At 44.2% G+C, this 12,854-nt stretch overlaps 1 protein-coding gene across 1 annotated transcript in view; it reads right to left on the reverse strand.

The window, feature by feature from the left end:
• The window catches only part of NOL11 (nucleolar protein 11), a 40,325-nt gene extending 31,564 nt beyond the window's left edge, over positions 1–8,761 (reverse strand). Inside the window, exons 1-5 of the mRNA XM_061615569.1 lie at positions 8,488–8,761; positions 4,417–4,530; positions 3,263–3,319; positions 1,847–1,992; positions 1,010–1,067 (exon numbers count right to left, since the gene is read on the reverse strand). Of these exons, the coding sequence (XP_061471553.1) occupies positions 1,010–1,067; positions 1,847–1,992; positions 3,263–3,319; positions 4,417–4,530; positions 8,488–8,730 (618 nt within the window). The 5' untranslated portion in view covers positions 8,731–8,761. The remainder of the gene's footprint in view (positions 1–1,009; positions 1,068–1,846; positions 1,993–3,262; positions 3,320–4,416; positions 4,531–8,487) is intronic.
• Positions 8,762–12,854: the final 4,093 nt, after the last annotated feature.

Here is a 12,854-nt window from a genome sequence, read left to right on the forward strand (position 1 = left end):
TCCAGAACTGGCCTGCTCCCCACCTCCTGGACACGAGAACTCTGGACACAAGACATCTCTCTCTTTTCAGGATTCAGCCTCAATTTATTGGCTCAGGAAGTTGGAGGATTCAGCTTGTAAGAAAGGTTTCCCCATTCTCTATAAGGCAGAACTCATTTCCAAAGCACACTGAAAGAATTTCAGCAGATGAGTTTCTTGATGTTCAATCTGGACAAGTTATTATATTAAAATATTGAAATTAAAATAGCTTTTCTAAGAATGATTAGTTGTTTATCGAATCCAAGCCATCCTAAGAATTGCAAATAAAAACAGCAGTACTGAGTCGCAGAAGAGTCCATGTCACCTTTATTAATCCTCCAGTGCATGGTAATATTTCCATAGTGATTAGTGGATCATACTAAGAGTTTTAATTCTTAGTAGGTCTGAGAAACTGTTCCATCATGTATGCTTTATTATTTCTTTGGAGCTCATATGCACAATGCACATATTTCAGAGTGTGATTGTAAGTGTCCATGACTACTACAAGCAAATTCAGCTTTAAAAAATTAACCTGTTATTCCGGAAATAAAACTGAATATCCATATGTCAATTTCCTAGGTTTGGAATATCTGCTAGAGCACCTACCATAGAGATATGTAAAGAGATATCAAGATTAAAACATGCAACTACCCTACTAACTGGGAGCTACAGAAGAAAAGGGGCAGCAGCAGGTTATTCTTACTCAATTGTTTGGCATATTGTTTATCAATGGGAAATGGAGGCAGGAGATACTGAACAAAAATTGCATTTGTGAATTAAATACTGAAAAGGTAACTCTCACATTGTCACATCACTGCTTAAAAACCTTTCAATATATTTTAACCTTTTATTTAAAAACTTTTTACACAAACAACTGAATTATTAATAAAAGCAATAACAAAACAGTAATAGCCAAGTACCAAAAAGAGTGCATTCATATTCCATTGTTATAAAAGTTCTTGTATACAGCCTTGCAATATTTAACTCTTACCTGCTCAGTAATAAAGATAAGAGCATATTGTTCACCTTTCCTGAAAGCATCACTCCATCTAAAAATAAATTATATTATTAATACAGAACAACAAAAAACATTGCCAGAAAGAATCCTTAATACAATAACCTCGTTCATATCTCATGGTAAGCCAAACTACAGCTTTCCAGGACTGTGCAAATGTGCTGGTTCCCGGCAAGGAGTTCACATCTGCTTTGCTGCTCCCCTTTATCTTTAGCACAGCATGACAGCCAAGGTTTAGCTCAGTATGTCTTCCAAACCCAGGATCATGGTTAAGCTCTCTCTTTAATCATGATCTGTAGCCAAGAACAAACCTTGGCTACAGCTCATTCGGAAGGAGAGAGTTTAACTACAATCTCAGGTTTGGACATGCAAATCCAAACCTTAGCTTAGCTGCTGCACTGCAGAGAGTTAAACAAATCAAGAAAGAACAAAGCAGGTGTGAGTTCCTCCTTGGGAGCAGTGTGTTTATGCTAAGCCATGGTTTAGTAAAATTCATAGCCACTGCAACACAACTACAAGCATAAAAGAAGATGCAAATTCTTGATGTATGAAGTAATCAGTTCTGTGTTTTGCATTATGCCTTCTTTGGTGGCAAGAATTCACCATATTCCTTAATTCTCATGCCTATTTAAGAAACTGTCATTGTTCACCTGTAGGAGGAAATGGAAATGAATATGGTACAAAGATGCAAAGTGACAGGTAATCCATGGTACCTCTGGTACCAGAGTGATGATAGGAGATTTGGAGAGATTAAACTTCAGAACTGCTGCTTAATCTGTGAATTACAAAACTCGTATAAATTGCAGCACTCACCTAATAACTTCATCTGAAGCAATGTTTTCAATTTCTTGCTGAGGTGCTGCGAGTAAAGCATCCAAATTCTTAACAGCACCACCCTTGAACAGGACCAGGGGTTCAGTATATGGGAGTGAATGTATCCGATACACATCTGCTGACAACTGCAAAAGAAACCCTTAACTTTGTTCTTTATTCTGTTAATTTAAAAGTGCAGTATAAAAGATAACACAGGGGGAAGGAATCATTGTAATAAATGCTAATAAAGCACTGCTTAGCAAAAAATTATATTTGCTCTTCCTGATCTCAAAAAGCTGATTGCTTCAAGGACTGGTGGGAACTACTGAACAAGTTGCAACTGAATTCAAGCTCTAAACCTAACTAGGCGTGCTCTTCACTCCTCTGAAGGAGGATAGGTTACAGGTGTAAAAACAATTAACATAGCTGGAGAATTCTGCAGCAACTCAGCGACAGTGTCTACATTACAATTCTGACAGGCCCTAAAACAGAATTTTTAGTAAAACAAATTTGGTTAAGCTAAAAATAAATTCCCTGGCACTTCCTCAATTGAGTATTCTAATGGTTCGCAAAAATCAGAAGTCTAGACATTCAAAGCAAGGAGAGTGCAATAAATTTATTGCAGAGGCTCTACTGTGTAGCAGTAGTTACAGAAGGTCCTCAGATCTTACCAATGCATACTAAGGAAGCAAGGAGAAAGGGCAGGTTGAGTATAGTGTTCAATGAAGACACCATCCTTTTATTTTGGGGTGCGATCCAGACTTCACATGGGTAGCATTCCGCTCAAAGGACTCTCTGCTGCAAGAAGGGAGGAGATGGTTTTCACCTGGAGCCACCTCCCATACTGTTCCAGACGGTTCTCTGAACCTTCAGAGCAGCTTGTCAGGAGGCACAAGGGGCTGACGGCAGATAACCCCTATCCTTTTAAATACACCGGGTCGTACTCTCAGCGTACTTTTAACAATTCTTCTTCAGGGCTCCGACGAAGAAATTACCATATCAGTGGCCAAATTTTTAAACCAGGCCATGATGATTAGGAAGACCATGACTAGCTCGAGGCCCTGATTTTATCAGAACGGTTGAGTCCAAAGTAATTCATTTACTGTTAACTATTCCTTTTCTTATGTGTTTATAGTTGTTGTATTTTGTCTGTTTGCGATGGTCTGTAGACTTTGCAGTAAAGAATTTGATGATTTGCAATGAAAATCTCCTCCTTCTCTACTCCACTAGGAGCCTCTGCTAGATCACAATCCCTTCTGCAAAGGGAAGGACTACTTCAGTTTGCAGAAGGATATTTCTGGATCCTACCCATTATTTGCAAGACTGCTGTAAGCATACCAAGAACTCATGACAGCAACTGACTACATAAGGCAATTGCTCTCCTTTACAATTTTAAAACAAGTTATCACCACTTACTGTTGCTTTAAAAACTTTATCCAAGTTAGTGTCATCTTCCTTCCAGATCTGTAAAACCTTTTAAAAAAGATCATTTTAAAAAGGAGCTATATCTAGTTGCTAAGTATTACCTCAAAGCTTGACTAGGCACAGATAATTTAGGATGGCATATTTAAGACACGCTTGTTTCTATGATCTGTGATGTACACACAGCCAGAACAATCCTCCAAAACAGATGCACTGATGCACACATACTCAAATGCTGCTTAGAGTAGAACCCCAAAAGATCCACATTGCCAACAGAAAGACACAGTGAGTCTGGAGACAGAAGTGGAATGGGAAATGTAATCCAGAATATTCCAGGGCTTTCCCAGCTCTTTGACAGAGAATAAACCAAAGCGGGGTTAGCTAGAGCACTCCTAATATCTCTGCTGAATTTACACATGCATACCTATAAAACCTCAAATCTTTGGCTTTTGGCAATGTGCATTTAATGTATCCCCCTCTGACGGCAAAGGAACACACAAACAGGGAGGGAGGGAGAAAAGGAGATAGCACTCAATTTCCCACTTGCGATGACTCTTGTGCAAAAAGAGAACATCTCTTCAGAGGACTTTTAATCTATTCCAAATTTGTTTTAATAGAAATAAATCATGCTGATTCAAACTGAAGCATTTTTAGGGCTTAGTTTGCAAGGCTTAGCTCCCTATCAGAAAGCAGTTACTACACATTTTGAAAATACGAAAGATTCCATCCGTTCTAGAATGTAGTTTCAAAATATACAGCTTAAACATTCATTATTACGTATTTATTTATTTTATTTAATTTAATTTATATACCGCCCTAAGCCCAAGGGCTCTCTGGGCGGTGTACATAATAAAACAATCAGAAAATATATAAATACAATAATACAATGGAATCAAACCAAACAGACGTAAACAAAAATAATCAAAGCAGCAGCAAAATACATCAATAAATATTAATAGTACACATTAAAATGCCAGGAATATAAAAAGGTTTTCACCATTAATTGTTTTACCTACTAAAGTTACTATAAAATGATTTTTTTTAAAGTCCACCCTTATCTTCCTGGCAAGATTCAATGGAACTATATCATATGTGACAAGTTTCCCATGTAAATGTAGTCAAATACTTGCATAAATAAGAAGTCATACCTTATCATCATGGACAAGAATGAACTCTCCTGTTTCAGAATTGCACACAGCAGGACATGTGATTGTTTGACCTTGTTTGACTGACCAGCAACCCAGTGGTTTTTGATCAGAAACCTAAAAAAAACACAAAGTTATCAACTGCTATTTATTTTACTTTCTATTTATTAATGCATTTGTATACCGCAATTTCATTTTTAAATAATCAAAGTGGTTTACAACAAATAAAAAACCATACAGTAAAACCAAAAGTCAACTATTGTAAAAAGACATCTTCTTAATTGCCTGCATAAGCCTGGCAGAACAGAAAGGTTTTCAGCAGGCGTTTAAAGGTTAAAACAGAAGGTGCCTGCTGAATCTCTGTTAGTAGAGCATTTCAGAGAACTAGGCCGATGACACTGAAGGTATGACTTCGTGTCGATGTTAAGTGAGCCTTGCCAACTTGAGGTACGACCAATACCGCTCCTGCCAATAATCTCAGTGATTAAGCTGGGATATTAGGGTTTGGGTAGTTCCTAAGATGCCCTGGACCTAATTTGTTCAGGGCTTTGTAGTGGATGGGCAGCCAGTGCAGATGTTTTAAAAGCTGTGCCACATGTTGTCAGCCATGTGCCTCTATCAGCAGTCTGGCCACTGCATTTTGCATCAGCTGAAGTTTCAGAACCGGGTCCAAGGGCAGCCCTACATAGAGTGCATTGCAGTAATCAAGCCTTGAGGTTACCAATGCATGGACTACAGTAATCAAGCTATCCCTGTCCAGGAGCAGCTGTAGCTGTTGAACCAGACAAAGCTGGTAAAAGATATGCTTAGCCACAGAGGATATTTGAGCCTCTAGTGACAAAGATGAATCCAGGAATACCCCTAAACTACAGATCTGCTCCTTCAGAGGGAGTGTGACCCCATGCAGACCAGGTAATTTGTCTATCTCCCAGACTTGGGAACCACCTACCCCATCTTCCCAGGATTAAAGCACAGTTTATTGGCCCTCATCCAGTCCACTACAGAATTTAGCTGCAGGTCATCAGCATTCTGATAACACCTTGCTCCCAAACTACTAATGACCACTCCCAATGGTTTCATATAGATGTTAAATAGCACTGGGGAGAGAACAGTACCCTGTGAATCCCCATAGCACGTGCCAGGGAGCCAAGGAACAGGGAGCCCGTGCTACTCTCTGAATGCGTCCCTGTGGGTAAGAATGGAACCATCATAATACGGTGCCCCTGGTACCCATTGCACTGAGTCAGTCCAGGAAGGTACCATGGTCAATGGTATCAAATGCTCCTGAGAGATTGAGCAGAAGTAACAGGCTCACACTGCCACTATCTCTCTCATGGTAAGGCCATTCATAAAGGCAACCAAGGCTGATTCTGTTCTGAAACTGGGTCTGAATCCAGATTGTAATGGATCTAGGTAATGTCTCATACCTGCAGTTGCTCTACAACCACCTTCTCCACCACCTTTACCAAGAGGTGTTGGCAACTGGTATGTAGTTGTTATAATTCACTGGGTCCAGTGTGGGCTTTTCAAGTAGTGGGCATACCACTGCCTCTTCAAGGGCAGTAGGCATCACGTCATCTCACAAAGGCGTTTACCATACCTGTGACCCATTTGGTCACCCCATTCCGGCTAGCTTTATTAAGCCAGGATTGACAAGGATGTAATGAGCAGGTGGCCGTGTGCATCACTGCAAGCATCTTGTCCACATCATCAGGCCACGTTAACAGGAACTGATCCCACAACACTGGGTTTGCTGTTGCATTGGGGTTAGCTGCTGCAACAGCAGTGCCAAAATCACTGTAGAGCAGAGTGACTTTATCCTTCTACCTAACCAGCTGGTTTGAGCTGGACACCATGTGCTCCAAAGGTCAGCCCCCCTGGTCAGGAGTGACCAATCTTCAGACCCTCCCCCTCCCCACAAGAAGACTAGATAGAGTATATGCCCTGCTCTGTGTGTTGGACAGACAACCATTTGAGAAAGGCCCATAGTTGTGATGAATTTCCAAGCAAGACCTAAGGTTGCCTCAGCATGGATGTCGAAGTCACCCAAAACCACAGTTCTGGGTTCCTCCAACACCACATCCAAGAAAGTCTCAGCAAGCTCGGTCAGGGAGGCTATTGAGCAGCAGGGTAGGTGGTACATCAACACTGAGCCTTCAGCATAAAGTAATTTAATAAGCCACAATAAAATCTCTATTTGCTATTGCTCAAGTGTTTGAACCAGCTGGAGCCCCACAAGCACATAATCCTTGCACACAACCTACAGTTTTACGAACTGCAGAAACGTCCCAAGATCAATCCTTATACAGAGCTTTATGGCAGGGTTGTTCTTGCAAAAAGGATGTCTGCGAGTTCCCTCAGTCTGACATGCATGCTTTTCCATACCTCTGAATGCACTTACTCAAATTCCTTAGGCTCGGATTCTAAGAATGATTACAAACGTGGAGTGAGAGAAGAGACTGGCTTTCATTTTTCTGATGACAGGAGATCCATCCCAAGGACTAGAATCTTACTTCTACTAAGACAGACTGAGGTTAGTGGAAAAGATGCATGCTTGTGACTGTTAAGCCTACTTGGCTGTTACTGATTGGACCAAGGGCACATATAGCTTGAAAACAGAGATTAATGCTACAATCCGATTCATGTGTACTCCAAAGTAAGCTCCACTGGGTTCAATGGGACTTACTTCCAAGTAAATCTGTATTGGATTGCAGCCTAATAGGAAAAAAATTAGAAAGTTAGAGAAATAGTTAGAATAAATGGAATGTGCATGTATGGGGGGCAAGTTGTATAGTTATTTCATTTTTTTATTTTCAAAAAGCTTTATTTATCAGAATAGACAACAACAACAAAAATGCTGCAATTACAGAAATAAAATAGTAGCATGTGACTGTAGAAGTAAGAACAGTCCCTTCCTGTAACGGATGCAAGAAAGGTTACCCCAGGCTGATATGGAAAATTAAATCTCTGTTCCTCCATCTAGATCAGAGTCCCCCAGGTCCAGGTGTGAAATACCCATCAGCAAGTCCCAGAGCAATAGCTTCACCAGAACAGTTATCCTGTCAGCCAGCTACATCTTTAAAATTCTGAGGGAGGATGGCTTTGTTCCAAACTATGAAGTGATTCAATAAAGCAACGTCAAATGGTGTAACATCCATCTGGCACTTCCTTGCCCCTTAACACCCAAAGATAACATATCAGTTGTTCTACCAGTGCTATACTTTACCAGCCTTTGGGTCCCCAGATGTTGCTGGACTACAGTTCCCATAGTTCCTGACCATTGGCCATGCTGGCTGAGGCTGATGGGTGTTGTAGTCTAGCAACATGTGGGGACCCAACGGTTGGGAAAGGCTGCAGGTAAGTCCAGGTTCAAACCCTCCAGTGCCTTCCCATTTTGTGCAATGGCTAACCATGCCACGGCACTCAGAAACAGTAAAAACACTTCACTTTTGTATTTTTAAATAGCAAAAGTAAGATTTTGGTTCTCAAGATGAACAAGTTTATCTGCCTGGCTTTTATAGGGTCAGAAAAACTACCATAAGAAGTCAGACCATTGGTCGAAGTAGCTCAGTATTGTTTACACTGGCTGGCAGCGACTGCCCAGGGTTTCAGGCAAGGGGTGTATTCTCGCAGAGCTTGGAAAAGTTACTTTTTTGAACTACAACTCCCATCAGCCCAATCCAGTGGCCATGGTGGCTGGGGCTGATGGGAGTTGTAGTTCAAAAAAGTAACTTTTCCAAGCTCTGATTCTCAGCCCTACCTGGAGATGCCGGGGATTGAACTGGGGACCTTCTGCATGCAAAGCAGATGTTCCACTACTGAAACAGCCTCCCCTTCTGTGATCATTCCTTGAGTTACAGCCTACAGAATGTAAAAGAATGCGCACAAAGGCACGGAAGACCAGAGACTCGCGTCCCCCCCCCGCGCGTCGTGTTTTTTCTTTCTCTCTCCAAGGTCCTGTGTTTTGGAACGACCTCCGCGGTCCCTTCCGAGAAGCTCAGCGCAAGCACGCGCCGCAGAGAACCGGGGTTCGCGTGCTACTTCTATTAAAGACAAGCCAGCGGGGCTGCTTACCTTATACAGTGTCACCGTCCGGCCTCGGTCAGTGAGCAGCACGCGGTCTGCATCCTGCTCCAGCCCCAGCGGTCCCTGAGGGGCGCCCCCGGCCCCAGCCAAGGTACACAACGTGAACTCCTCACAGAACGCCGCCATCTTGGAGGCCACGCGAGAACGACGAACGGGAGGCTGTAAACCCGAGGCGTGAGATAGAAGGTGGCACTGCGCACGCGCTACACGGCAATTCTCTAACCCTCTCATATCGTTTTTAAAAGGAAGGGGCGGGAATTCGAACTACTGAGAAATCGGGCTTGACAAAAAAAAAAAAAGGCACGCAGGCGCGGTTATCTTGTACAGATTGTAGCGCCACCTATAGGACAAGGAGAAGAGACGCAGAAGCGGGCCAAATCCGAGAGCCAGTCAAGGCGCCTCCCGGAGGCGGTGAAGGTTAGCTCGTCCTAATCTGGCTCTGACTGCTTCCGCGGAATCGAGGAAGTACATAAATTCTGTGGTGCTCCGATGTTGTTTTGATTGGCACGAGTTACAGGAAAGCAGAGAGCCCAGCCCTGTGCTATTCAGAGTTCAAGACAACTAGAGCGCCCAAATACCCACACATTCATATACGCCCGTGTGGACAGTCCTGTTGAACACGGGTGGCCGCTGTGAGTGGAGCGCCTGCCCCTCCACACGTGATGATGGATTGTTTTCCGTGAGTCTGCGAGTGCATGACAGCGTGCCTCTTACGTGATGAAGTCGTAGATGGCATTGCAAGGCAGGGCCACTGAGATTTCAGTGCCGGGCTAGGGCCATTTTGCCGGCTGAGGCAAAGGACTCTCCCCGTTACACGTACAAAATCAAGGCGGGCTGGTAGTTGAACCTTCCTTCGCGCGATTTCACCGTGCTCAGAAGGTTGGAGCTCTTGGAGGTAGTGGGGTGGTGAGTAGCGGAGGTAGAACAGAGCCACGGACGTTTCCCAAAAAGTTCAAGAGTGGGGCGAGTCAGGCAAGGCAGAATGCAGGTCCGTAGCCCCCGGGGTGCCACCTAATTTTTTAAACACAAAATAAAGTTACTACAGTAGGGCCCCACTGATATGGCGGGTTACGTTCTGGACCCCCGCTGAAAAGCAAAAACTGCTGAAAAGTGAAACTCATTGAATAGAATGGTGCATGATGCCCGAAAACCGCTGGAAAAGTGGAACAAGCGCCGAATGAGTGGGGCTTTAGTCTAATTGTGTCTAATTGAGACCGCCGCATTAGCGAAGCGCTGTAAAGTAAATGAGGCCAATTAAAGTAAGTAATTGACTGTACTTCCAGTGAGTAATAATTGACAAAGAGAAAACAAACATCATTTGGTTTACCTTCACAGACAATATATTGGGAATAACAGCAATTGCAGCCACACTTCCCATGTGAATTCTCTTTTACCATATTGGGCAAGAAACAAACCGTCATGCAACCAACAAGGTGCATCATCAGTGGGTTTAAGGGGGTTGAGCTGACCACATGCAACCACTGTTGTTACTTCTATGGATGTAAGGGCAGAGGTAAATGAAATGCAACATGAAAAAGAAAAATCAGTGATGATTTCCTAAATGCAATACCGCACCAACCACAACAAGATTTCTGTAAGACAGAAAGCATCCCACAACCAGTCAGAGTTCCTAACCAAAACTAAACAAATCCTGGCAGCCAGTTAACCAAGATCACAGAAACCTGCATGCAGCACAACCAGACCTGGGGGCTGCAGTGAGTGCAGAATGCTGTGGCACGATTGCTGACGTGAGTGAGATCTATCAGCACATTATACCTCTGCTCTGAAATCTGCACTGGTTGCTGATGTGCTACCAGGCCAAGTTCAAGGTGTGCTTTCCATGTTACGGGTTCCACATAGTACTTGTTCTGCTCTTGTAAGAAATCAATCCTTAAGTGTGGCAGCACCTACGCTTTGGAACTCCCTGCCTATTTACATTGATTGGACCTTTGCATTAAGAAAAGAAAGCAGCACCTCCCTATCTGCAGGGAGCTTTAATAGAAAGGGATATTTGGAGATATGATTTTGCCACGCACCATTTTTTCAATTAATGGAGACTAAAATTACAATTAGCATGCGGAGATCACAAAATGTTTTTAGCTTACAAAGGGGGTCCCATACTCATAAAGGTTGAGAACAACTGGTATAGAGATGGGGGTATGGTATTCTGGAGTTGGGAAAGACATCCCCACAACCCTAATCCAGGGCAATTACTGTAATTTATGAGGCCTGAGTAGGCCAAATCTTTCGTTTCCTGTCATCTGTTACACTGCCATTCCATGTCTCCAGTGGCAGCTGGTGGCCACTAGACCTGGAAGGGCAAGGCAAATGAGGTCATGGCCTAGTTCTGGTTTTCTCCTCATCCTCCTGCCTTGCAAACATTTATTATTTATTATATTTACTGTATATCCCACCCTTCCTTCTAGGACGGCAAACAAAAACACCAAAAACATTCTAAAACATCATAAAAGCAAACTTTAAAATATATTAAAACAACATCCTTAAAAACATCTTTTTAAAAAAAGGCTGAGGTGTCTTGGGAGACCCAGTGCCTGCAGGAAGAAGGGGGCTACCACCGCCCTGGGAAGAAGGAGAGCCATCTGCTGCAGCTGTCTGCCTGCTTGCTTGCTGCTGCTGCTGCTGCTTGACTACCACCACCGCCCTCTTCCTGTTGGACCTCTGTGCTGCAGGTTGCCACGCCTTGCAGAACCAGGCCCCAGGTACTCAGCCAGCTGTTGCTGATATCATCGACCTGTCCCTTCCCTGCAGGGGATACATAAGCCGGCTGGCTGAGGTGGCTCCTGCTTTGCCGATTACCTGGCTTTTTGTGGGTCTTGAGTCATGTGCCTGGGAGAGAGAGAACCAAATGGGGAGACTTGAGGGGGCCCCAATCAGTGACGGGTAGAGGGAGATATGGCGTTGTAAGGAGGACTTGCCAGGTAAGGGGAACACGGCCCAGGCAGTTAACGACTGTGCCTTGTTCTGGTCCTCCTCACACCTGCAGGTGTGTTGGTTGCCCTATCAGCCAGCTCTCAGACCTCCGGATGCTGCTCCTAAACACCAGATCGGTGTATATTAAGATCTCCCTCATTCATGATTTAACTGTGGATGAGGCAGCCGATCTGGCATGTACAACTGAGACCTGGGTGGGTGAGCAGAGAGGAGTCAGTCTCTCCCAGCTATGTCTGCCAGGGTATCTGGTTCAGCATCAGGGTAGACCTGAGGGTCGGAGATGGAGGTTGCTGTGGTCTATAGGAGCTCCATCTCCCTCTGCAAGTACCCTGTCCATGTGACTACTGGTCTGGAGTGTTTGCACCTTATGTTGGGTCAACGGGACAGACTGGGGATTCTGTTGGTGTACTGCCCACCCTGCTGCCCAACAGACTGCCTAGCTGAGCTGATGGAGATGGTCTTGGGTGTACTGTTGAGATCCCCCAGACTGTTGGTTCTGGGGGATGTCAACATCCATGCCGAGGCCACCTTATCTGGGGTGGCTCAGGATTTCATGGTCTCCATGACAACCATGGCACTGTCCCAACATGCCATTGGCCCAACACATGTAGCAGGACATACTCTAGACTTGGTTTTTGCAACTGGACATGGAGATGGTAATCTGAATGTGGGTTGCCTTACATCAGCCCCTCTGTCATGGACAGATCACTGCTTGCTGAAGTTTAGACTTACAGCGGCTTTTCCCCTCTGCAAGGGTGGGGGACCTATTAAGTTGGTCCGCCCCCAGAGACTAATGGATCCGGATGGTTTCGAAAGGGCTCTGGGGAGTTTTCTGGCTGATAGAGCTGGCACTCCTGTCGAAACCCTGGTTGAACTGTGGAATACAGAAATGACCCAGGTGATTGACATGATTGCTCCTGAGCACCCTCTCTTGTGTAGAGCTCGTACGGCTCCATGGTATACCCCAGAGCTGAGAGTGATGAAACAATATAGGAGACGGCTTGAGTGCAGATGGAGACGAACTCTGGTGGATGCAGTTACACACTGGTAAGTGCCTATGGTAAGCTGTATTTAGGGGCAGTGAGGGCAGCAAAAAATCAATATTTTGCTGCCACTATCAAATCATCAATCTGCCGCCCAGTGGAGCTCTTCAGAATTGTCCAGGGGCTATTACACTCTGGCCCCAGGGACATGGTAGAACCATCTGAGGCCCGCTGTAATGAATTTGCTAGGCACTTCCAGGACAAAATCTTTAGCATCCGCCAGGACTTAAGACTCCAGTGTTATAGCAGGTGAATCAAGCAGGGTATCCAGAGCACAGCCTTGTCCCAATTTCTTGGATGAGTTTCAGTTGGTACAGCTTGAGGACATTGACAAGGTGCTTGGACAGGTTCATGCAACCA

The sequence above is a fragment of the Rhineura floridana genome, chromosome 3 (assembly GCF_030035675.1).
Source record: "Rhineura floridana isolate rRhiFlo1 chromosome 3, rRhiFlo1.hap2, whole genome shotgun sequence".
NCBI classification, from domain to species: domain Eukaryota; kingdom Metazoa; phylum Chordata; class Lepidosauria; order Squamata; family Rhineuridae; genus Rhineura; species Rhineura floridana.